This window comes from Hippocampus zosterae, chromosome 3 (assembly GCF_025434085.1).
Source record: "Hippocampus zosterae strain Florida chromosome 3, ASM2543408v3, whole genome shotgun sequence".
In the NCBI taxonomy this organism is placed as follows: domain Eukaryota; kingdom Metazoa; phylum Chordata; class Actinopteri; order Syngnathiformes; family Syngnathidae; genus Hippocampus; species Hippocampus zosterae.
In genome coordinates this window covers 16959792-16985488 of record NC_067453.1, presented here as the reverse complement: position 1 = coordinate 16985488, position 25697 = coordinate 16959792, and the positions used below count along the sequence as shown (strand labels likewise).

Here is a 25697-nt window from a genome sequence, read left to right as displayed (position 1 = left end):
CATCCTAAATATAAGCAACAATTGATTTATTTCATTGTCATCCCGACCTGAGTGGGCTCCAAATAGGACGCGAAAAAGTGTGTGAGAGTCCAGATGACGCGTGGATGCTGTCCAGAATCCACAAACGAGGCTGAGCGATGCAGTAAAATAGACAAACAAATTTAAAAAAAGAGAGCGAGAGAGAGAAACCAGCATGCATGGCTCCACAGTTGGTTTGTTTGTTTTTCCAAACTTGGACTGTTTTAGTTTGGATGTTTCACTGAGAAAAGGGGGCAATGGGTGGCTCCGAAAATGGCAGACTAAAGTACTCTGAACACGCACGTACAACACGAAACTTAATGTCCGTCGGCTGTTATTAGGTGAGTAAATGATAAGCGATGATGAATCATTTCAACGCACGACAAGCTGAATCGATGCAAAACTAAACTCCAAAGTCGACTAACTCACTCCTCCTGAGAGCTAATCAAATCATTTGATCATTCTCACCCAGAAATGCCAAGACATTTGTCCTCATGTGACATTTCGCATGCGTAATTTTACGCACAAATGAGTAAACTGCGGGAAATGAAGAGTTTGTTTAAAATCGAAAAAAAGAGAAAAAAAAGCTGAAAACTTTGTATTTGCTTGACGCCGAGACTCACATGAAAAACTCCGGGGACGAGGGGTTGTGGTCGCTGGCGGAGCCCCCGTTTTCTCGGAAGCCGGTGGTGATGAGCTTCTCGTACTTCTCTTTGTAGGCGTCCCTCTCCCTGGCCAGCCGGGAGATTTCCTGCTTGAGGTGGTCCACCTGCTGGATGAGCTGCGTCTTCTCGCCCTCCAGGACGTGCCGCTGCTGCACCCGCTTGTAGCGGCACGACTGGGCATAGCCGCGGTTCTTTAGCGTCCTCCTCTTCTGCTTGAGGCGGATCACCTCCTCCTTGCTGACCCCGCGCAGCTGCCGGTTGAGCTCCCGCACCGACATGGTCACCAGCTGCTCGTCCGAGAAGCGCTCGTCCAGGCGCAGGTGCGGATGGTGGTGATGGTGATGGTGGTTGCCCCCTGCGCCTCCGCCTCCTCCTCCGCCGCCGCCGCCGCCGCCGCCGGACTGGGACCCGGACGACGGGTGGTGTGCCCCCGCGTGGTGGTGGTGGTGGTGGTGGTGGGGCGCTCCGGTTTGCGCCGCGGCCGCAGCGATGACCGCCGACACCACGGCGGCCGCCGAGCCCATCTCCTCCCCGGCCATGGCGCCCGCCGGTGCCGCCCCCCCGGCGAACTGCTGCCCCCTGGCATAGCCGTCGAAGCTCTGAAGCGGGTGGCTGCTGCTGATCAGCGCCTCTACGGCGTCCTCCGGGCTAAAGCCCAGAGCCTCGGGGTTAAGCTGCTGTTGGTAGCCGGTCATCCAGTAGAAATCCTCCAAGTGCGCCTTGTGCTCGCTCCCTGATCCCGGACTGGGCGCCGAGAAGCTTGGAGAGGGGGGAACCGAGCTGCAGGGCGTGCTCATCGGGGTGGAAGACAGGGATCCCCCGGCGACCAGGCGGCTGCACTGGCTGATGCTGCGATCGGGCTCCAGCGGCTCCTTTTTCACTTCAAACTTCATCAGATCGAAGTCATTAACATATTCCATGGCCAGGGGACTGGTGGGCAGGTCGGAGTTGCTCATTGCCAGCTCTGATGCCATCCTCTTGCTGTTGACAGTCCTCCAAAGGGGGTGAGGAGCACCTGTCAAACTGGGCTGTTGAGACACGCACTGAGCCAGCTTGATTTCTTTCTTTATTTGGATTGTTGGGAAATTAAAAAAGAAAAAAAGAAGAAGGAAAGTACGGCCGGGGCTCCGCACTACTTGCGCAGCGCCGAGTTGCTTCGGAAGAGAAGTTTGGGTGTATTTTTCTTTTTTTCTTTATGTGTTCCCCTTCGATGTGACGCAGTGGAGCAGCAGCGGTGTTCCCAGCCTCTCTCCCGGCGTGCGTGAGTCTGAGCGCCGCTCTGCCTCTTTCTGCCATTTAACACTTCATGGCTCCTTTTAGGATTAGCGCGCCAATTTGAGGAAGCTCACGTATGTGTCCCGGGCAAATAGTTGCCTTCCGCTGCCGCTGCTGCTGGAGGAGGAGGAGGAGCAGCAGCGGGAGGGGAGACCAAGAAATGGGCTGGAAGGGTGGAGAAAAAAGGAAACCCCCACCCAGGGATTGATAGATTTCAGTTTTTTTTTGTCTTTATCTAGAGTAAAAAAGCGTTGCTCATTTTAGAAGAGGTGTGACGTCACCAAACTGAAATTGAGCCAAACTGCCAATGAGCTGCAGGAGCTTATTAGCATAATAAAAGCTAAACGTTTGTCAAACGCACAGAAAGTATTGTTATTTAAGTCTATTGTTTATTCGTGTATTATATTATGTTAAATGCACAAAGCTTTTGTGCAATTTGCACATTTTGTTCTTAATCACATCAATTGGCAACACTTCATAAGTTAAATATTCACCTCAAAGTGTCTATATCAAATGAATAAAGCATTGCGCTGTTGCTCTCAAAATGGCAGAAAAAACATGGAAGGAATACAAATATAACAGCAATAAAAAGACAGCTTGACAAACACAAAAGAGCCAGAGATGAACATGTGCGCCCTGGTCGAAGTGTATGACAGCTTTAAGAAACCCAATGTCGCCCCCTCTTGATACAAATAAGTAATTCATGAAGGTGCGTGAAGAGTTCAATTGACTTTTGCCATGTGTCAGAGATTTGTCCAGCATATGATGAAGCAAGACGCCAGAAAAGATCATATTTGTGCTTCCACCTGATCAATATGTCAATTATTGTGGCTTGCAGTTCTGTAGACTTGCACGGCATCTTACTGCAATTTAAATGGCCTATTAGCGATAGCTGTCACTATCATGTCGGAGTTACACCACCACGGTCTAATAAAAATGTGGTGATGTCAACCGACAGTAAACTGATATGCACTTCTGAAGTGAAGAGAATCAAATCTCAGCTATGACCAGCCGTATGAAGTTAGAATGTTCTCCCCATACTTGCGTTTGTTTTGTCTATTTTCTTCCCTCGTTCCAAAATCAAGTTAGGTGCATTGAAACCCCTAATTGTCTATGAGTATGAATGGGTTGTTTTTCTCCTGTGATTGGCTGGAAAACAGTCCATTAGCAAAGCTGTAGAAAAAGGTCTGGACACTCTCAACTCACGACACTACTGTGTAATTGGTCAAATTCACATCACATGGTTTATGTGTTGTCAGCCATCAGTTTTTTGACATTTTTAAAGTGATTTTTTTAAAATGATAAATATAATAAGCTAACTCCTATGTTGATTAAATATATAAACAAGGACAGGCTACTTTACACACACCAAAAAAAAGTCTGACATGTCAGGTTGTGTGCAGCTGCTTCACATTGGCACGGGCACTTGAGAACGCATGGATGATGTATTCCAGCCATAAGATAAGATAAGATAAGATAAGATAAGATATCCTTTATTCGCCCCACACTGGGGAAATTTACAGCCTCAAGCAGCAAGAATGTATGTAGAAAGAAGAAAGGAGAAAGAGAAAAAAAAACAACAAACATCTTTCAATTAAATACAATATGAACACAAATGGATAAATCGCAGTACTATTTACAATTTTCCTTCACATCATTTAATTATTATTATTATTATGATTGTTATTTTTTATTCATCAGCCTGACAGCAGTCGGTAGGAACGAGCATCGGTATCTCTCCTTCTTGCAGCGCGGGTGTAACAGTCTCTGGCTGAAGGAGCTACCAAGTGCTGTCAGGGCGGGCTGGAGGGGGTGGGAGGGACTGGCCATCATAGCTTTTAGCTTAGTTAGCATCCTTCTGTTGCCCACCTCCTCCAGAGTGTCAAGGGAGCAACCCAGGACAGAACTGGCCTTCCTGACCATTCGCTCCAGTCTCTTTCTGTCCCGGGCTGAGATGCTGCATGACCAGCAGACAATGCCATAATGGATGGCCGAGGCCACCACCGAGTTATAGAACGTCTTAAGGAGTGACCCCTGAACCCCAAAAGACCTCAGTTTCCTGAGTAGGAAGCCATGGGAGGCGTTAAGATGATATTGTTTCATAGCTCAAATATGTAATTATTTGTTTGAACAAGAAACATTCTGGACAATGTAGCATCCATTTGTCCAGGTTGTTATAAGTGCTATTTGATTAGCAGTTGAAAGGTGAGCGGTTTCAGTACATTTAGAGGATACCCTCACAGGGTGTGTGGTGAGTGGAGAGAAGGGCTTAATCTTTTATTGTTCTGGAACATGATTTCCGTTTTTTTCAGCCATCTGGCTTTCAGGGCAGAAGCCCGGTGGGCCCGTGTTTCTTTTCCGGGATGTTGTGGTGCAAGTTAAATATCATTTTCATCCATTTTTCCCAAAGAGACCGGCCCACAATTTAGAGGGAGCAGCTCATTAATCCATTTACATTCTCGACCGCAAACTGGACCAATAAAAATCAGTGGCAGAGCTATGTGGTAGCCAGTGTGGTCAGGAGATACTGTATGTGTGGATGAAAAAAAAATATTGGAATCTTGTTGGCATAGAACGTTTGATTCTTGCAATCAATGTCAAGCAGACCTCATGGATTGCATTTTATTTCATGAAGCACTGACTGCGGGTATTGTGACACACAATGAGTTCTCGGTTACAGAGGGCATTGCAAGTCAGTGTATAGGTCCGCGTACGTGCACAGTTGTGCACACTCGTGTGGGCCGGCTAGCTAGTCCAAGTCAAAATGCCAGTTGCTGTGGTGTGTCAAGTTTAGAAGACTTTTATTTTCACTTTACAAGAATTTGAAATTCAGTGCAAGTGGACATGCAGGGTGTCAAGATGCAAACTATTCACTTTTGTCCTTACGAAAATACCTTATTATGTTAAAGCATGTTATGACAACACGCAGGGCAGCTGAACTGGTTAGCACATCCGCCTCACAGCGCAGAGGTGCAGGGTTCGATTCCGGCTCTGGCTTTCCTGTGTGGAGTTTGCATGTTCTCCCTGTCCCTGTGTGGGTTTTCTCCAGGTACTCCGGTTTCCTCCCACATTCCAAAACCATGGAAAGCAGGTTAATGGGACACTCTAAATTAGCCATAGGTGTGATTGTTAGCGCGGATTGTTGCTTGTCTTTGTTGTCCCCGCGATTGGCTGGCAACCAGATCAGGGTGTAACCCACCTACTGCCCGAAGACAGCTGGGATAGGCTCCAGCACGCCCGCGACCCTCGTGAGGAAAAGCGGAGTGAAAAATGGATGAATGGCAGCACGCATGCTTTGAAATCCAACGAACACCGTGATCATCTCGTGTCGTCTCCGAGGCCCATCCCGTACGAGTGGAGCCACCCGAAAGCAAACAATAACAAGGCCTATACACAAAGGGCCGGAGTGTAAATAAGAGCATTCTCTATGGAACATGTCACATGGGGGGCGGTGAGGCGGAGGGAGGGGATGCTTCAGAAAACTACAAAGCCGCCTGCAGATAATCCAACTCCCCAGTGTCTCAACACAAGTAAATATTCTCTTGGTCCCCGTGACTGTTCAGGAGGATTTAACGTTAAACATGGGAGGATAAACATCGTGTTTTATTCATTACTGCGTACAACAGAGGGCCCATGGTCGCCTCGGAATAAATATTAAACAGAAAAGGTGTCCCATCTGATGTTGCGGTATAAATGCAGACTGGTAATAGAAGCAAGGCCGGACATACTGTATTTTATGTGTTTATATTTAGTCATTAGATCCTAATGGCACGATGTAGTGTCCTGCTCTTGTGTTTATTAACAAGCCGTAAAGGTGAATGAGCCTTGTACGAATATGCAGAGCACAGTCCGTCCTTGTCAGCGCTGCTAAGCGAGGCATACAGTACTACTAACATTTTTATAAACAAACTTGTACATTTTTGCAGATTACACTGACACACCATTCAACTACGGTACTTACAACATAAAGACTGGTTTCGTTCTAGATTTGAGCCGATCCGATTCAGAAATCAGATTCCGGGAGTGCTTCTGGTTACAGCCAGTTGGAATCCATGCATCAGCCGCATTTCAACCAGTGTAGATGGTGAGGTAGAAAAAAAAGCTTAGCTTTCCAAACAAAATAACTGGCCACTGTCAGACTGTACCAATAAAGAATATCCAGGAGCTATATTGTTTTCCAATAACAGTTTACTATGTCTATAATTTCATATGTAACCATGGATGAAAAAGCGAAGCATGGAGAGTCTCTTTCTATCTATCTAGCTATCTATCCATCCATCCATCTGGGCAAGGTCAAGCCACTTCTTCCTTGACACCAATGATGTGTTGTTTGTGGTTCAAAAAAGAAATAATAGCGAACGTGAGCATATATGGCATTATTTCCTGATAAGAACACCACAAGTTGGAGCGAGTAGATATTGTGTGTACAGGTCAATCGCTTAGTGTGTGGCAAGGAGTGACCGACTATTTTTTCCACACACTTAAAGCCAAGTGCCTGTGACATTGTACAACTTCTCACATTGTTTTTTAAACTACGTATGCCTTTAAAGTCACACAAAAGTCAGACGGTCAAGAAGATTATCACCGGATAACCACTGAACCCACACAAAGGTGCACAAGTTCTATTGGAGTGGACTATGGGTGACTCAAATGACCAAAGTAAGTCTCTAGGTCCCATTTTAGCTCCCCTACCCCCCCCCCCAAAAAAAAATTGTTGTATGGACTCTGTTTGGCAGTAAAGTAGTTTGTGTCTTAGGTTTGCACTTAAATGCAGTGGGTGAATATGACCTATTATCAATATTTCATTTTTATTTCTATGCATATGGCAAGTTTCAATCTGTTGAGTTAAATGCCAAATTTTCAAATATATATATATACTTTTCAATAGTCATTAAGCTATTATTAATATATTTTACATTAAACATAACAGGAAAAAAAAATCTATTATTTTTACGAGGCAATAACGAAATTCCTTTTAGGAAGAAGTAATTTGTAACTAATTGTTTTTTAAAGTGCCATGCTCAAAACTGACAACTGGGTAACACTGTACATATTTCTTTGTCTTTGCACATGTTTTCAGCAATTATCTTCCCTCACCTCACCTATCCCTTGACCTCGGTTGTGGTCGTTGGGGCGCCCGTGAAGACCCTTTCACCGTTTCTTTCCAACCGTCTCTGTTTTCTGCCTCTCTCTGGGACTTTGCGAAATCCAGGTTGGTCCACTCTCTGATGTTGTCCTCCCACCTCTTTTTCTGCCTTCCTCGTTTGCGAGATCCTTGTACAGTTCCTTGTAGCACCGTCTTTGCAAGGTCTGATGATCTCGTAACATGGCCGTACCACAGTAACTTCCGTCTTTTTACGATGGTGAGTAGGTTGTCATGGTGCCCGATAGCTTGTTACATACTAAGGTGGATCTTTGAGCGCAGAGCTATGTTCTTATCTTTCCAGATGGTTTGGAGTTTTGCTATTGCTGTTGATGTTTGAGCAATTCTTGCCAACATCTCTGGCCTTGAGCCCTCGTCTGAGATAATAGAGCCTAAGTATTTGAATGACTGCACAGTTTCTAGTTTTTTTTCTAGATTGAATTATCTTCAAATATACATAATGCCTCCAGGAACAAATGTCTGAATTCTCTATGCTGTAATTTCACTTGAAATGGAGAGAGTATATTTCCCAAACGTTTTGTGAGAAGCGTAATTCTGTGATCATGTATTGTAAGACATTTTGTGGATGAACGTGACCATATTTATGAGTCCCGACACAATAGAAAGCATAAGATGTGTTTATCCACTGCATTGTTGTCAAGGGTTTGACGACGCGCGATCGATATCTGGCACGCACTCGTTGATCGCGCATTAAAAGATGAAGTATCACAACATTGAAAGTGCCGTAAATGGCTGATTTATTATTCCTGCAGACTCATCAAATCCGAATAAAAGTCTTGAGCTTTTGACGTATAAAGATGGAACAGTAAGCAGAGGGTAAGGACGGGAATGACGTGGCACCCAAAGTGTCCCTGACATTGAAGAGTTTCGCAACTATTTTGGTGCACAACTTTGACCCTCAGTCTGTGTGCGTGTGTGTGTGTCTTAATGAGACTCAGCGTGACCTTCCAGTAGAACACTGATAATGATGACCCCGCTCCCGGACCTTACTGTGATTTAGTGGTGCAGTGACATTCCTAATTGTTACATCCATTAAAAGCTTCCTCGTAAGTGCCACATTTCCTGGACTCCTTACTTTTATTGTGCTCTGTTTGCCCGGAGGCACCGCCTCAAGGTGCACACTTACCTCGGACGTGCGCCACTTGTTTGTAAGATTTGACGCACCAGCTCCATCCTCACCTGCTGGAGCCACATCAGCTCTATGAAAAGGAGGAAAAGTAGCGTTTATTAAAGACTGAGGTGTCAAGGTAAACATGGTGGTATCCCAGTGCCACATGAAATATTGATATCCAAGTTTTGTCACTCCAACTAAAAAAAAAAAGTGGTGATTTTGGGGACTGAGTTTTTCTGCACGATGTGCATTTTTGGGGACCCTCGCTCGCACCAATCAAAAAGCACACTTTTAATGTGACACAAACCAAACTAAAGGATTTCTGCATGACGTAGATTATGTCTTCTAATCGCTCGCTGCGCTCCGACTGGGAGGTTGGCTCCATATTAATTCTCAATCCCCCGCTTAATGCCGTATATTAAACTCTGGTGGCACTCCAAATGAGGGTTGGGATAGGGCGGGCGGGGGGTGGGGGGGACACGCAGACAAGTGGGCTCAGCGGGCTCATCTGAGACACATTTAATTAGCAGTGAGCAGAATGAGCGAGGGTCTTAACTATCTGTGTCTTTTGTAATAGAATGAGAAAGTACGCAGGCGGCTGTTGGAATCCCAAGTAAGACGAACGTCGTTGCGTTTTTCTTTGAGACTGTTTTACAGGGCAATTTAAGAAAAAGACACTGGCAGATAATACCGTTCCAATGAGGTGCGGGGGAATACTGAAGTTCCCAAACGGGGATTCAAACTCACCCACTTCACTCAGGCAAGTGTCAAGCAGACGTGCTCAACACTTCACCGTGCTACCTAATCGGGTTTATTTACAGACTCGTAAAGTGAAGTCAGAGATTTTATTGTATAAATCCTGTGCGTCAATAAATGTTTCAAGATAGTTGCTGAAAACATGGAAAGACAAAGAACTGTGCAGTATTCAATTATGGAGATATAAAGTGAAATTGTTTTTCACCATTTCAGTGTTCCCGATTTCTGGATATGGCTAAACAAGCGACACTAAACAATAAACTTCCATGCCTTGGTGCACAGTAGTAATTAGCCAGTGCAACTGTAATGTGCAAGGACAATTTCTAGTGTTCAATATAGGGGGTGCTTTTTTTAACAATATTTTTTAATCAGACTTGGTGTGGTGTGGCTGCTTTCGAGTGCCTCGTTATTGTGGCTTCAACCTCGTGGGACCTATTCCAGCCAGGAGGTTTTAAGTGGATTTCTTTGTGTGGCTCAAACATCTAGCTATATACAAGCATAAGAAAGATGATTTTTCAGTTCAGAGTAGAGGTATGTGATAGACAGTTGACATTGAGTGAGGTGTACAGTAATTTCATTGTATTCAGAGGATAAGCTCATGGCATTTGAGAGCAGAGATAAACGCTTGATTTTTCCCAATTCTGAAGCCTCAATTTATATACTTTGCCTTTTTTTAAATCATTCAATTTGGCAGAATTGTTAGCAACACTGCTTTCTGTGGTGTGTCAAATTTACTTTACAGATACTTTAATTTATGGTTAGTTACACTTAGACAAGAGTTGAAAGTGTTAGGTTACAGGTTATCATTATTGGTCCATGAAAGGGTTAAAAAAGTGCCTGTACAGTTAATAACACAGTAACAGTTTGACCCTGGGATTAATGAGTTCCCTTTACATCATTTGCGATGCAAAAGATTAACTGTACATTGTTTCTTCAGTCAAATGCCAATATATGGAGTGTATGTCAAGGTACAGTATCTGACAAAAATGACCAAATGCAACTGGGTTGAGACTCATGCTGTGACACACGCACACGCACCCGCACACACACTCGCGCTCGCGCACGCAGTCTGGCAGTGTGTCTGCCGCGAAGGAGGTTTCAACCTGATAATTGGACACAATGAGCAGACTTACATGTGTCAAACTCTGGTCTGCACATCTGCTTATTGTCTCTCACAGCAGGTGGACAGTTGCAGCATCTCAACTGAGTCATCTGCGGAGAGCATGGCATCCTGCGCCTATATTTTAAAACAAAAAGCACACACGATTACATTTTCAACATGCTGGAGCGTGTTTTGTTTGGAAGCACGATATGGTAAAACAATATCTGAAAATGTAATGTAGTGCATTTTTCTTTTTATTTGTGAGTCGGAAAATACAAGTTAGTGAAAACAAACACGAGCAAGCGACGATCAATTAGGAGTGAGGGAGCTGAGCTAATCTTTGTCTGGCTTCATTATCGGCCTCATTAACAACCCCCAACATGCATCACACAGCACGCCAATACCAGCAATGCAGCCAATATGATACACAAAGCTTCACAGGACACAAAGCCAAACCTCTATGCAGGGTTTTTGACTAAATACGCATGATTTCTGATTACCACATGTGACCAATGTGGTCTGCATTTAATGTGTAGCAATAGTTGGTGTGCCTATTAAAGCATATTTTCCAGAAATATTTGCTGGGATGTCCTTTGTGACGACCACAGAATGGGACTACAACTAAAATTAAATCTGAAAGCAGAAATAACCTAAACTTGCACAAATTGTCAAAATTCTTCCCAAAATTTGATCCAATAGCATGGCACAAGGGTTGGCAACCATTCCATAACTCAGAGCTTCTTTGTGGGTATCGTACTGATTGATGCAGAGCTGACAGTTTGATACACACATCTCAAACAATGATAAAATTACCTTTAATTATATGTGACATGAGTGGAAGGTGGTCGACTGTTTAGCACGTCCGCCCATGCCTGGGTGGGTTTTCTCCAGTTATCTCCCACATTCCAAAAAACATGCATGACAGGTTAATGGAACACTTTAAATCATAGGTGTCAAACTCAGGTCCTAGAGGGCCACTGTCCTGCATCTTTTCCAAGTCTCCCTGTTGCAACACACCTGATTCAAATGAACAGGTTCAATGTCAGGCTTGCGCAGAGCTGGCTGATGATCTGATCATTTGAATCAGGTGTGTTGCAACAGGGAGACTTGGAAAACATTCAGGAACTGAGTTTGACACCTATGCTTTAAATTGTCCCTAAGTGTGATTGTGAGTGTGAATGGTTGTTCGTCTATGTGTGCCCTCCAACACTCTTATGAAATCACAATGTCCTTCATTGGTGAGTTATTTTTAGAATAGCCAGGTCATTCAGTGGTCCTTCGAGGTTACCTGGTGCCTGTGGATATCATTTTTTGTGACCCTGGATTTGGAAATTAGCGCCAGCCATCTGTCTAGTATACATGCTTCCAATTAGGGTCGATTTGGGCAAATACCCAAGAAATTTGTCCAAAATGGTCGACTTCCTGTTATATGTTTCTGTTTCTTGTCATAACAGACACGTCTGCTCGATTTTGTATCCATAGTTTGAACTGGTCTTGGGCTCTAATATTTGAAAACTTTCCACAGGGCACTTTGGGGAGACTTTGGAGGGTCGTGTTCTATAGCCCTAAAACACTGTTATACCTTGGAGTGCTGCAATTTACAAGTGTACCGGTTTCAGACGCGCTGCTGCTTGACTGAAATGCAAAAAAATTCAAATAAAATGAACGATTTGTGTACTGTCATGCCATTACATGAGATCAAGGACAGTCGACGCACATTCAACAAGATTTTTTACAAGCACTCACAATGAAAATACATTTGCAAATTTTCCCCCTCCATGTGATATTGCCTTGTTTCTGGAGCTGTTTTGCGGGTGGAGAAAGACCACTAAAATCACATCCTCCCCAGTCATTCTCTACTTTGCCAGTGCACGCCTCACAGCATGGTCCTTCTCCACTAGATTAACGTTCGTAGACGAGTGCGATTCCACCGCTGGGACATCGGCATGCCGGGGGAGCGGGCGGATGGAGGAATGATGAAGATGCTTCACGTGACGGCCGTGCGTTTGATTACGGCAATATCGAGCTTGGAAATGAGATGTTTATCAAATGTGGTGCGGAGGAGTAGGAGGGGAGGAGGGCAGGGATAAACGCTAATCCAGCTGTTAAACGGAGGGTTTGACACGTCGGGTCTGACTGGAGAACCCAGTCAGACGTCGATGAAGCTGCCACACAATCAAAACCTCTCAGTGTTGAACATTTGCACAGTTGCATACCCAAAGACGCATCAGGAGGGAAACCAAACCCATGTGGAATAAAATCAAGAGAGGAGCGCAAAGTATCTTGCAGCTTTTCTTGAAAAAAAAAAAAGAAGCACAAACAGACTTAGGAAGAGTTAGACACACTTCTTTGCACACTCACAGTATATGTGGATGCTTCCACAAGGAGCAGAGACACCCTTCCTGTTGCTTATCCGCTTCCTGAGCTTCAATTTATATTGAAATCCCTCAGAGGCAATTATCCACGTGCAAAAGGTGTACTTACTCACGGCTTATTCAAGTTTCTTTCTCAGTAAGCCGCACCATTTTCATCTTAAAAGTCTAATTACTATTTCAGAGTTTATTTCAATGAGAAAAAAAATTGCAGGCACTCAAACTTTACAGAGAGCCGAAGGTCCCTTTAGACCTCTTGTTGGCTGGATAATATGAAAGACTGACTGATCTTTCCTTGGCACTGAGTTGGAAAAGCCTTCCTGGGGAGAGAAATGTGGGTACGAGCCGCATCCTTGTGGTCAGGAAGACATTTGGTTGAGTAAAGTGTTGGCAGGCGAGCAGACGCCACCCGACTCAACCCCCACCTCTCTGGTTGTCAGGAGTGTCATATATCAAGGGGATATCTGAGGGCGAGGGAGATCGCAGCCCAATTACAGCCTGATAACTAATCAATAGGCCGCTTATTCCTACAGCAGGAAGTAAAAGAATGGGCCCCTGGGACACATAGTTCAGATTACTCTCTTCTCAACACAGGGCGGCCGCTAATGATGAGGCAGAGGGAGAACAAGTTAGCGGAGGCTGAGTGGTGAGGTGCAGCAGTATAACAATATGGGTTTGGAGGATGAATACAGTAAAGCCCACTGGGATGAAAAAAAAAAAAACTCGAGGAATTGACACCACGCCTAAAAACGTCTTTCTCTCTCTCTGTATATATACTGATATATATATATAGATATATATATATATATAGATGTAGATATCTCTCTCTCTCTATATATATATATATATATATATATAATTAGAGCTGTCAAACGATTAAATATTTTAATCTAATTAAAAATGCAACTGTCATAATTAACTAAAATGAACAAAAAAATTAATTGTGATTACTCACACATTTTTTATCGTTTCTGAATTTCCTTTTACATTTTTTGTCCTATTTTTTTCCCCATTTTAATGCTCTCATCAACATGGAATCATGAATCCATTTTCTATGTGCCAAATGCAAATATTTACTGAAATAACAATTTGGATTTTCAATTTTACATGAACATTTTTCACTTGGTGCAGTTATTCACAAATAATCTCTCACACAATATTACTGTCCATCAATAACGGTGAAAAAATATTTTGTCACACAACAGCTGCTTTAACAGCTTTTTTAATGAAATCAAAACAGAGCAATATAACATTATAAAGTGCACATCGAAGGTACACTTAGTACTCAGCCTATAGTGGATTTAAACCATGGTTGCATACTTCATTTTTCTCAAGTTTTCTTTCAACACAGCAGTCTGTTTCTGTATGTTTGTTGAAGAATAACGAGACACCGGACACCAGTGTTCATTATGTGCCGCTGTATTCGAAACTGCCGGCCGTACAAACAAGCAGACGCACTTCCCCCGTGCTGTAGGGGCAAACCATGCTGAAAGGGAGGGGGGGGGGGGGGGGTTCACTCCCCCTAACACAGTCAGGCTATGTTGATTGTGTTGGTCCTTCTTGCGCGGAAGTCTCTCTGCGGTTTTGTGTAGACCTCATTTCGAATGACTACACTTGGTTCGATGACAACACTGGAGACATTTTACTTTCGCTAGGTCGCTACCACTGCAGCGCACTGTCACTGTCAGACGAACACAGAGAAGCTTCACCCGGCTCTATTTATATGGACACGGAACGCTGTAACCTTCCACATAAGATAGTTCCAAACAAGTAACCATCGCGTCAGTGGCATACATCGTATACCTGTATGATACACAGAGAGAGAATAACAGGTAACTTTGGTCTTGTCAGTGGAGCAATCTAGCAACTTTTTAAAAGTAAACTTTCCATTCATAAACTCTAAGTATCCGTTTTTGGTGTCTCGCACTGCCGTGCCTGGCAAAACAGACATGGGCGTAGACTTCTGCAGCGCGCTTGTTGTTTTGTTTCTGGTGTATTTATAGAGCAACGTAACATCCGCTTGTGACGTGTGCCGCGTTAATCTCGCGAGAAAATATTTAATCCCGTTAAAATTCATTTAAATTAATGCCAATAAAAACGCGCTAAACTGACAGCTCTAATATATATATATATATATATATATATATATATATATATATATATATATGAGTGAGTGTGTATGTGTGTGTGTGTGGTCCAGTCAAACACTGTATTTTCTTAACAGGCTCTTAACAGCACAACACTAGCCCGTACAACTCACTATATTCGGCATTACAAATTTCCTCTCCTTCCTTTTTCCTCTCAAAATTATTTTTATTGCAACACTTCACCTAATGTACAGTCAGAGAACATAACATACGAATAACATACACTTCAATTGTAGGATTTATTTTTCGAAGCTACGCAGACTCGCAACATAGCGATGAAAGAGCCGCATGTGGCCCAGGAGCCGCGGGTTGCCGACGCCTGGTCGATATTAATAATTACAGTCAAACACCCAAATACAAAATGAGATATAGTACATACAAGGAGCAGACGCCCATACAGAAATTCAAAGTAAGAAAACAACAACCTGACTCATGGCGGCCAAACGTTTTGTCCTTGAACTGAAATGACCAAACTGTTCGAAAAAGAACCAGTACAGTAGCCAACTACAAGCATTGACTGCACAAGTTATGGCTTTGAAATAAGGACATTCAAAGGAAATCAACCCCAATCTATTTCAAGCATTCCTGGACAGAGAGCCTTTAAAATCAACAGTGTAATGCTTGGAACATACAGAAGAAAGGTGACTCCTGAAAAGTTGAAAGGAGATCGTTTGAAAATGGAACTGAGAGAGTACTGATAATGGACAGTGTGTACTGATTTCACCATTGAGCCAAACCCTCTTAAGTCATTCATAATGAATAGAATTCTTAGACAGATATTGACCTTTTCAGAAGGCAAAATCCGATAAGAGCAGGCAAAATTGAGGTAGGTTTATACACAGATGTTGTTGTGTGAAGACTGTAATTAATTTACACATATCTTTGAAGCACATCTAACTGTCAGAACTGCCTTGTTGTTAAAAGTCAAACTTGATCTCAGGAATGAATGTTTTTAACTAACAGCCTTTTTTCTAATCGATGATAAGCAATAGCCAGTCCTAGTCGTGCTCTTTGTCCCGGCCCTCAATCTCGAAACCGCCTCTTGATGCTTGAAGGGCCTGGGTTGCATGGAACACAGCAACTATTTGTTCTCATTTCTTTTGGCAGGTCATTCATTTTCTCGCTCCTCTGTCACTGTCACCCCTCATGAAGAAATATGACGGCAGCCTCTTAGCATGTCCCGTAGCGTACACCCTCTGCCCTTTGCTGACAGGATATCCCAACACCTTTCAGCACCGCACCCCGACCACGCGCCTCACTTGTGGCTCCTTGCTTCTCCGCACATGATCTAAATCGTCGACAATTTCAGGTTCGAAATGTCTTTTCAGTACAATCAACCTCCTTTTTTAGGGTTGCGTTTTGCCCATGACGCTTATGCAGTATTTGACAGCGGAGGTAAAGCGTGACTTTTTTACTAGCCAGTAAAAGAGGACTGGAACAGCACGGGTCCTGTTTTGTTTTTCTGGATCACATCTAATCAGTAGAATGGCGTTTTTGGCTGCCGGGCAGAAGGCAGCAGTGAAATACGAAAGCCTAAACCATCACCATTAAGACTGATCAGGTTTCTCTCAATCTGCCTGTTTATCCTCCTTTCACCCAGATCAGAACAAAGCTACTTTGGCAGCCTCTTAAACCCAATGTGTTTATCCGAGACAATACAGACAGACTGTGAAGCAGTCCTCAATGACTTTGGTGATTAAATGCAAGCAGTACACTTGGATGCAATGAAGCAGGCGGTGGGAGAGAGAGAGAGAGACAGAGAGCGATATCCTCGCAACTTCATCTGCAAATCAGCTGCATTTGGCGCATGAACGTTGGCCAAATCCAAAGTTTTCCACTCGGAAGAACAATGCCTCGCTCCGTCTAAATCGATTGGTAATACGTCGCATCCCAATGATGCCATCTCGAATCCATTCTGGGCTCCTTTGCTAAATGGAGAGGCAAGGCTTGGGGGAGAGGGAGGAATCATAAATGCCGGATGAGCGGCCGTGTATTCTGAAGAATTTGTGTTGTGCCTCTACTCCCTCTACTGCGATGGGGATGTGTCGTTAAGCTCTTTAGTCCGCGTGGCTAATGAAATAGGGTTGGCTGGATTACACAGGGCTAAACTACTGTGCCTGGTGAGCCTTGGAGAAACCGCTGTCGCTCCGCCAAGTGAAGTGCTGGAAAAATATAAAGACGGGAGGAAGGTTTCAATAGTGGAGGAGGCTAAGGAAAGGACTCGGGGAGTAGGGAAAGGCTCTGTATTTTGAAGTTCATGTCTATGAAATTGCCGTCAGGTCTCCTTGTTGCAATGACCCTGAACTAGTTAGCCTCCACGGTTGATGAACTCTACTCTTTTAATTTTGAGGGTGGCTAACCAATGGTAATAAGCGGGAATAGAGTTGAGCAATAGATGCCGCATACATGGCTTCGAATAACCATAAAAGTAGCAGAAGGTTTTCAGCTCGTCGTAAAATCAGTAGCAGGAACAGAGCGCTATTAATTAGATTAGCTCATTCACGCTCCTCTGATAACTCTGATTTCTGTGGGATGCAATTGGATCAGTTCATGTGAGTGAATATTAGAACGCGGCGAAAAATGTCATACTTTCTTTAAAGATTGTATTTGTATTTAAAGAGTTTGCATGGACTCCTCCGTTTATCATCATCCACCATTTCGTTGTTCCAAATGCTGCATCATTATTTGCACAATGGCGTAAGAAATCTGCCACTACTGAATCTTTATTTGATGCATTGCAGTGTGAAAGGTTGTTTGTCGATGTGTGCCCTGCGATTGCCCTTTCGGGGCGTAACCATGCCGACTGCCCAAAAATGGCTGGAATAGGCTCTACCACACCCACGACCCTTGTGAGGTTAAGCGGATTAGTACAGTGCTCCCCAACCTTGAGAATGAAGATGAGGCAATTTATGCGCCGAGCAAACGTTCACCCGTCTAAGAAAATTGGATCCACATTCTTCAAGTGACCATGTTATTCCCTACAAAATGTTTCTTTTAAGTCTGTTCTTTTTGGAGGACCACTTATACATTTAATGTTAATCTCAAACTTGTCAAAAAACTGCAACAACAGTTTATTCTGCTGTTAGTGTTGATCTTGAAACATTTTAACAGCCATCTCACACTCCTTCCTGCCTCAACACGGGTTTATATTGGTATCGGAATAGAATAGACCACTGAGGGGGCGGGTCATGAATTTAGTACGACTCTCCCCAATTGGCCGGCCAACCTAATGTCGTATATGATGATAAATCTGGCCCAGGTGTCACCTCTTCGGCGGCAGGTAACAATTGATGGGCTACAGGAGGACTATCCATCACCCTGGGCAGGTGGCACGCTATCGGAATTTGGGAAATCTGCTCCCAATCAGGGTCCTGGCGGGGTTTGCAGCGCTGTTTGGGAGGTGGTACTGGAAATCAATGTTGAGCACTCAAGGTCAATGTACTGTTCGAAAACTCCTTAAGCTCTGACAGATGGATCCCTTTACTCTAACTCTCGGCGCAGTGCAATACAAGCCCCTCACAGACTCCGTCCCTTGCAAAAAAAGGCCGACTTTCACTGGATGTCATCACAGCTGTCTGGACTAATTTGCCATGTAGACCATCTCCAGATGAACACAAACTAAGGAGAACTCGGGTTAGGACCAGAACGTATCGAAGATGTAATAAAAGACCAGGCTGTGTGCACTTATTTATAGACATTAACTGTAAGGCACCTTGTTCCCGCAACTGTGGGAAGTTAACTGAATGAAGGCAGACATTCATTCACATCCTCGGCCGCCATCGTGGCCTCACATTCAATCTATGTTTACCTTCTAGACCAGAAGTAGAGAATTCTGGTTCCTCGACAGCCATATACTGCCTTAATACGATCCCTCCCTTCTACAACACACCTGAATCACTTGATCAGATCATCAGCAAGCTCTGAGGAGGCCTGAAACGATCACGATCAATTATATCAGATGTGTTGGAGTGGGTAAGGATAAAAAACAGGCAGGATATGGCTCCCGAGGAACCGGCATTACCTAACCTTGTTATGACGAATCAATCGTCTGTGTCTGCCTAAAAATGGCCAAGTTTCAGCCTATAAGTGTCACGTAGCAAGGTGGTGGTGGACCCCAAAAGGTGGACAGGAGCAGGGTGTATTTGAAGAAGTGTATTGATAAAACACAGAAAACTAAATCCTAAACAAAGTAATGAAAACAAAACGAATCCAAAGTAACAAACAAACACCATGGCAGAAACTAAAAACTCTCAAGAACAAAAGCATGACCAAAACAAGACTAAAGCTAAAACATAATAATTAACTAAACATGAATGAAACAAACATGACAGAAGCCAAGAGCAAACAATGACCCGAGTGTTCGGGCTGGGAGTCCTTTTAAAGCCCAAATTACCTATGACCAACAGGTGTGCAGCTGCTGGGGAAGCCCTACAGTGCCACCTGTTGGTCCCTAAACCAAATCATGACAACAAGAACTCCACAACAAACATGAGGAAACGTTGTTTGCTATGTAAACCTTGCCTGGAAAGATTAACAGTGAAAACAGGCAAAAATTATTAAGACAATTTCTTGAGCTGAATTAGCTTTTACTTATGTTATTTTATGATTATTTAATTTACCGGTAGTGTTGTTTTAATATAAGGGATATTATATTGTTGGTCAATATCTGAAGTCCCATTTTATACTTGTACTAAAGAATCTGAAGTTATTTGCCAGTAACTCAGTGCATGGTAGTTTTTCACAGAGTACTTTTCCTATGAGCGGGGATTCACACCTACAGTAACATCAATGATCGCATTCTTAGAACATTCCAACAGCTTCGAACAAGCATGTTTTAAGGTGAGAAGGATAATATCTGTTCAGAATTGATCAAATATGGTAAATTAAAATGATGATAACACAACTCTTCAAGTCTTTCAGGAGAACTGAAGTAAAATGTGTCTTCCCTTTGGAAGGTGAGTGTAGTTGAGGTAAATTTTACGTTTTAAAATGCAAGCAGATAAATTAATTGTAACCGGAGCTTTGCGTGTTGTTTTTTTTATTTTGTGTACTTCACAGTCAACACTATTACACAGCTTTGTGCAGCCACCACAGCTCAACTTGAAGAACCCTCTGACACTTCAATCATGGGGTGTATTCAAAACAACACAATTCAGATTTCTGCTTTCAAGTGGTACTGTCGAGAAATGCGTTATGGAGGGAAGAGGCATGAAATGTGACATATTCAGATCACAAGCAGGATAAAAATGACCCGTGGTAGACAGACCGCCCCTTCGGAAAACTAGTTACTGTACCCCCACGCTGCACAGTCGGATTCGGGCTCCTCCCTTTGTCTTTCTTTCAGGTGTTGACCACGGACACGCATGCGCCCCATCCCCACACAGAAGTTATCCGTATCCTGACGATTACCTCACTAGCTTCGTGGGGATCATCTTTGAGGAGGACCTAGCCTACCGACTTCCTGTAAGCTCCTCTCACCTTTTAACTTTGACACTTGTTCCCACTTTTATCAAATTCCAACTCTGGGGGGTATTTTCATATGTCTATCGCATGTGTCAGAGTCTGTCTTACCTTTTCTTAACCCTCCTCTAGTACCCTCTTCCCCCAAGGTGACCCTGCCTCCCAATCCTCGCTATCAGTTGGACTCGGGGCCCCTATTAATCCTGCTTCATTTGTCCTGCCTCGCCCCTCCACTTTGGGCAGGAATTTATGACAGTACCTTAAATGCTAATGGAGTCTAATCTGCGGAAAGCTTTGCTCTTTTCTAAAGACTCCTATCGCCCTTTGTGCCGCACGCGTTCAATAAGTGCACCTCCAGTTCAGGGACGAGAGCCCCCCTCCCCCCGACTCGTATTAGGAGCAGGTTCCCTGCAATAGGCAGGTGAATAGGCACTAGATGTCAATTCAAATGTATTTTCAACCGGCAAATCGTGTCGTCTTTGTGGAAAGATGAAAATAGTGGGGGGGTTTAAGTCCTCTTACTTCAAAAAGACGAATTCTCTATCAAAGTTCAATGGTGCACGCTGACCTGCAATGAAGAAGAGAGATTAATTCCAGAGCGGAGAACTTGACTGTGACTTCCAACCGGTCTGCCCATGTGTCTGTCTGTCTTCCTCCTTTTCTGTCCACCGCGTTCACAATTAACATGGAAACTCCTCAGCAATGTTTAGCCTCACTGAAGGATGTGGGGGATGGGTAAGGGTGGAATCTAAGTGGTTCGCCTTCTGTAAGAAAATGTGTGTTTATAAGAGAGAGGATAAAACTGGACAATTTTCTGCCTCACTAGTTTATTTAATGCAGAGGTAAAATAATGCACATTTTAAATGGATGTAATTACTAGTTATCACTGGCACTTACCGCCAGTCACTTGGAGCCCGAATGGAGTGAAAGCACCAGTGGTTTCTCACTGGCCGCAATATTAGGTACATGTGCACAATGTAATATCTCTCCGCAGTTCTGTTTTTATAACACAGAACTGCTCACATTTGATTGGCTGGAGAGCTTGAACAATGTTTATTATTTTAGAGTTAATTTGCGGTGTGGAACCCGTTCTAATATGGGCCCTCTCAAGGTAACCAACACAATAGGCACTCAGCACTCAGTATGAAGCCGTGCAGTCCCTATACTGCTACTAACAGTCCAAGCATGAATTTGTTGAATAGGCACAGCACAGATGTACGCGCACACATCTCGTTACGCGCGATCCGTTCATTAGTGAAGCATTAGTAGCCTTTACATGCCTTTGCTTTAACCTCATCTGCTCTCATTCATAATGGGGTGATAAGGAATTGCTGTGTGCCTGCAAAAACTCCACTTATGTCACACAGCTCCTTATTATACTGCACATGCAGTATACATAAAAATGTGGCTCTGAATTCGATTTAATGCAACTCTCAAAAAATAAATGTGAGTTGAAGATTTTTATCTTTTGGGGACTTGATTTTACAATTTAGGATTTTTATTTGTTCAGCGACCACCATAGTAACTAATCAGTACTACATCATATTTCCCACATAAAATGACTGCAAATACACAAATAATGTGTTCCAACTTCCTCCAAAAATCCAACCAAATTAGATTTTTTTTACATCCCTAATTATCATCTGAGCATTACATACACAATATCAATGTAGAAGCGTTATATTGGAATGCACTGATGTGTGCGTGTGTGTGTGTGTGTGTGTTAATTTCTAGTTGGTCACTAGAAGAGGGCCACGCAAGAGAAGGCAAAGCTGTGATTGTGTTCAAGCGCTGCACCACGAGTGACAGAATTAATAGCGGCCACACTGGGTTGTGATCAGCTATTAAGATACAGCAGTTCAAGTTTAATTCCTGGACAGAATTACGCTGTTCTGGATTTGCATTTGAGTTGAAGGGGGGAAATTTCATTAAAAGACTAATTTTAGCTAAGATTTGGGTTCTCCTGTTTTCCTTTCCGAAGGGAGGCCATTACGGTTTTCATGAATGCATAATGCATGAGCAGTGCTTGAGGAGGAGACAACTCTCATTCGAATGACAGAGAAAAGGATGAGCGTGTGATACAGCATCATGCATGCGGTCACAACCATTAATGTCAGCGGGGCTCTACTTGTGGTCATGACGTCGTTGTGTACAATTGTTGGTAAGGATGAGACGAAATATAAATAGATGCAGGTCACTGACTAATAAAGCAGGTCAGTGGAGCAACCGGACTGCATGTGGCAGGTTAGCAACTAGAAGTACAGCTGTGGAATAAAACTGGTCAGCCCTCGATTAAAACACACCGACAGTGAGCTCTTGTTTCCTGTTCCAATGACCAGCCATAAGTCAGATCTATTCTTATAATCGCTGCACATAATGGATGAAATGGGTCAGCTGGTGAGCTGGCGTATTTTTCATGCTCACTTTTAGCCGGCCGGCCTATTTTTTAATTTGAGCTTTTTTATTTCTCAAAGGCGTCGGAAGATTGCAGCTGTTTCTTTCTCTCTTAACCTTGCTTTGAATTGTTTTCCTCAAAACGTCGTGCCGAAAACACACACTGCGATGGCAGTAACAACACCGTTTTCTCATTCTCAGCTGTTTCTGCTGAGCATTTTGAAAGTAACACTTTGCGGTAATCATACTTTAAAATCGCCGATGGGACACAACACAAGCTCTGTTGTTGCCCTGGATTATCTACTTATGTCGTTGATCATTTTGGCTGAATAGCTAGGACAGCTGTTATGTTGTGCTAGCACTAGCGTTGGTGCTAACATTACCATTTGGAGTTTTACCACTCACTGAGCAAAATACACAATTATCTTGGTGACAAAAATGCAGCTTCATCCAAATTTGAAATCTGATTGGTTGATGAAACAGTACCCTTGCTCATATACTTTGAGTTACATTGGCCCGCATTACAGACTCTGAAGATTAGTTTGACATGGAAACACAGAGGATAGAATCTGATAAGACAAAAGTAGAGAAATACCCTGACTGTCCACCACTGATATTTTAATCGGCCCCACTTGGAACATATTCTTCTATAATACTATAAAATGTACTTGTACAAATTAACACCCTATCTCTAATGAATGCCATGTTGTTATTGCATTCAGGCCACTAGATGAAACCTTGCTAAGATACCCATTTATATCGTTATGTTGAATATAAACAACAGCAGAGCATATGGTGTTTTTATGTGTTTCTGTATTGGACTTTTACAGCGGCAACTAAAAGTGAACGTGCAGCAGTAAGACTTTTCACTAGACCCCGATGCCTCACAAACTCTAAACGTAACAATCAGCAGCCTGCGACATTGATGATGAATACCTGCCAGCGGCCACGTGCACAACAGAATCTTGCAGACGTGCAGTCAAGTTATTAAGCAGCTCTACTGTCCACGCCACTGTACCCCCCCCCCCCCCCCGTCCCCCCCCACACACACACACAAGCAGCAAGCGTAGTCTCATGCACTATTGCTTCCCACTGCTCTATATCCACATTGTAACACTGTCAGGGGCTTTAGTGCACATGTTTTAGAGTGCTGCATGGCCAGTGATCATGAAGTAGCCTCTTCTAACACCACCCACCCATCTTCCCCCTAACTCCATCTCAACCGCTTTAAACTTTAATAGCGCACTGTTAAATATTAATAACTGATATCAACGGGGGGCTGCTTTACTGTTTTTGGCAAGAGTACAACATTAGCCCGCCCGAAGCCTCAAAGTATGGCTTGAACAACTACAATAACGATAAACTCGTTGTGGTTAGACCATTTCGAGAAGTCGAAAATATTTGGGGGTTATGTATCATACAGCAATGACATCCTGTAAAAAAAATCAAATATAAAGTTGCTCTTTTGCAAAGCACTTGACACTGGAGGCAGTTTTGGGGTACGCGTCTTAGGAAATTAAATATGGATAGTTTTGTTCTGAGGCAAAGCAGTCTCGGCAGGTTGAAAACACAAGAGAAGTTTTGAGTGGTCACGTGGGATAACCTATTATTCATCGTATGATAATTTGAGTGAGATTTGAATATGATGCATTTTGGAGTCCATGCATCCATTTTGGCTAGTCGAGTGAATGTCCTCATTCAGTTTATGGGTGAAGAGGAGCCTATCCCAGGATACACCCAAGACTTGTTGCATACTGATCACAGGGCTCATATAGACAATCGTTCACACACAACGTTGTCACAAGAAGGCACCATGGCCTTGGGTAGAAAATTGTGTCAAGGAAGTGCAGTGGACCCTTGCATATTGGCGGTTCGGCATTCATAAATCTTCCTATTGACAGATTTTTATTTTAATCCATCCCTCATTATTTGGGGAAATCCTATGCTTATTTGCATTTTTATTTCTTTTTATATGCATTTTTATTTATTCACAGTCAGGCCCGATGACGATCCCAATGTATAGTGGCGGTCCGCTGCATTGTTAAAGAGATAGATCTCGACCAAATGACTAAGATCTGTGAATGTTGGGCAGGAGAAAAATTGATAAATTTAGAAAGTTATAAGTGGAGATGCCTTATGTGCATATACATGCTTCCACCCCCCCACCCCCCTCGTCACGGTGGTTTCAGTCCCTATCCCCCAGTGGTGTATTATGCGGGGATGGGCGGGCAATGTGCAAAGACAATTAAAGAAAAAGTGATAAATGGCATCTCTGCGATTCAGCAGGTAGGATTCAGCCACGTGATTTGATGGCAGCAACCGAGGGAACACAACATAATTTTTGAATATAGAGGAGTGTTTCATCTCAACGAGTGATTGAATAGCAAGACATGAGTTGTGTTTAAAAAAAGGAAAAAAACATACCTTCCATTGAGTTCACGAAGAGGTCCCATATTTATCCTGCAATCCTCGGGTTCAACATCAAGGGGCGTCTGCACATAGGTCAGCAGACTTGTCTGCTGGTGGCCAGGGGGCCGGTCACAGGTTTGTGCAACCAGCTAAACTGTTTAGCCTAGCTGTGCAGAAAACAAACAAACAAACAAAAAAAACCTTCTGTGCCCTGAGGCCGTGCTAAAGCAGGTCAGTCTTCAATCATGGTTTCTTTAATTGGGAGAGAAATTACAGGTCAGCACGCCACACAAACAAGAGAGATAGTCAGTGGAGGTTTGGCTCAAAATGAATGCCGCAAATTTGCAGCGCACGACTCCATCAGCAAAAACAAACTTGTTGACGGGACATGGTCCACATGACTTAAATGTCACAGTATAAGTACAGCGAAACTACAGCGAAGCTACAAACGTTGCACAATTTGACAAAGTGAACTTAAAAAATGATCTGTAAAAAAATTCAAACAAATAGCAGCCAATCTCGGGTGTCAAATGCAGATCCAAATGTTGGCCACAGTATTAACTTCTGTTCAAACTTACCAGACAAACTATTTTTGACAATGAGGATTATTTTAGCAGCCAGTATCACACAATTTACTGTGTTTGATTTTGGAGTCCTTAATAATTCTTAACAATCTTGGAGAAATTAATTCAAATGGTGCAAACGTTTGTTTGATTAAATTGAAAAAAACATGAATGAATATTTCTTAGTCAGATATTCCTAAAGTGCATTTGCTTATTTATTTTTTAACTTTTTTTTTTTTTATTAATCTGAAGAGAGAACTC

General features: G+C 43.2%; 2 protein-coding genes across 2 annotated transcripts in view; one reads left to right on the top strand and one right to left on the bottom strand.

The window, feature by feature from the left end:
• LOC127597311 (transcription factor Maf-like) overlaps window positions 1-2269 on the bottom strand; it is a 49678-nt gene extending 47409 nt beyond the window's left edge. Inside the window, exon 1 of the mRNA XM_052060295.1 lies at window positions 642-2269. Coding sequence (XP_051916255.1) covers window positions 642-1657 — 1016 coding nt within the window. The 5' untranslated portion in view covers window positions 1658-2269. The remainder of the gene's footprint in view (window positions 1-641) is intronic.
• sephs1 (selenophosphate synthetase 1) overlaps window positions 1-25697 on the top strand; it is a 162189-nt gene that overhangs the window by 76433 nt on the left and 60059 nt on the right. The gene's annotated exons all lie outside the window — the stretch shown is intronic.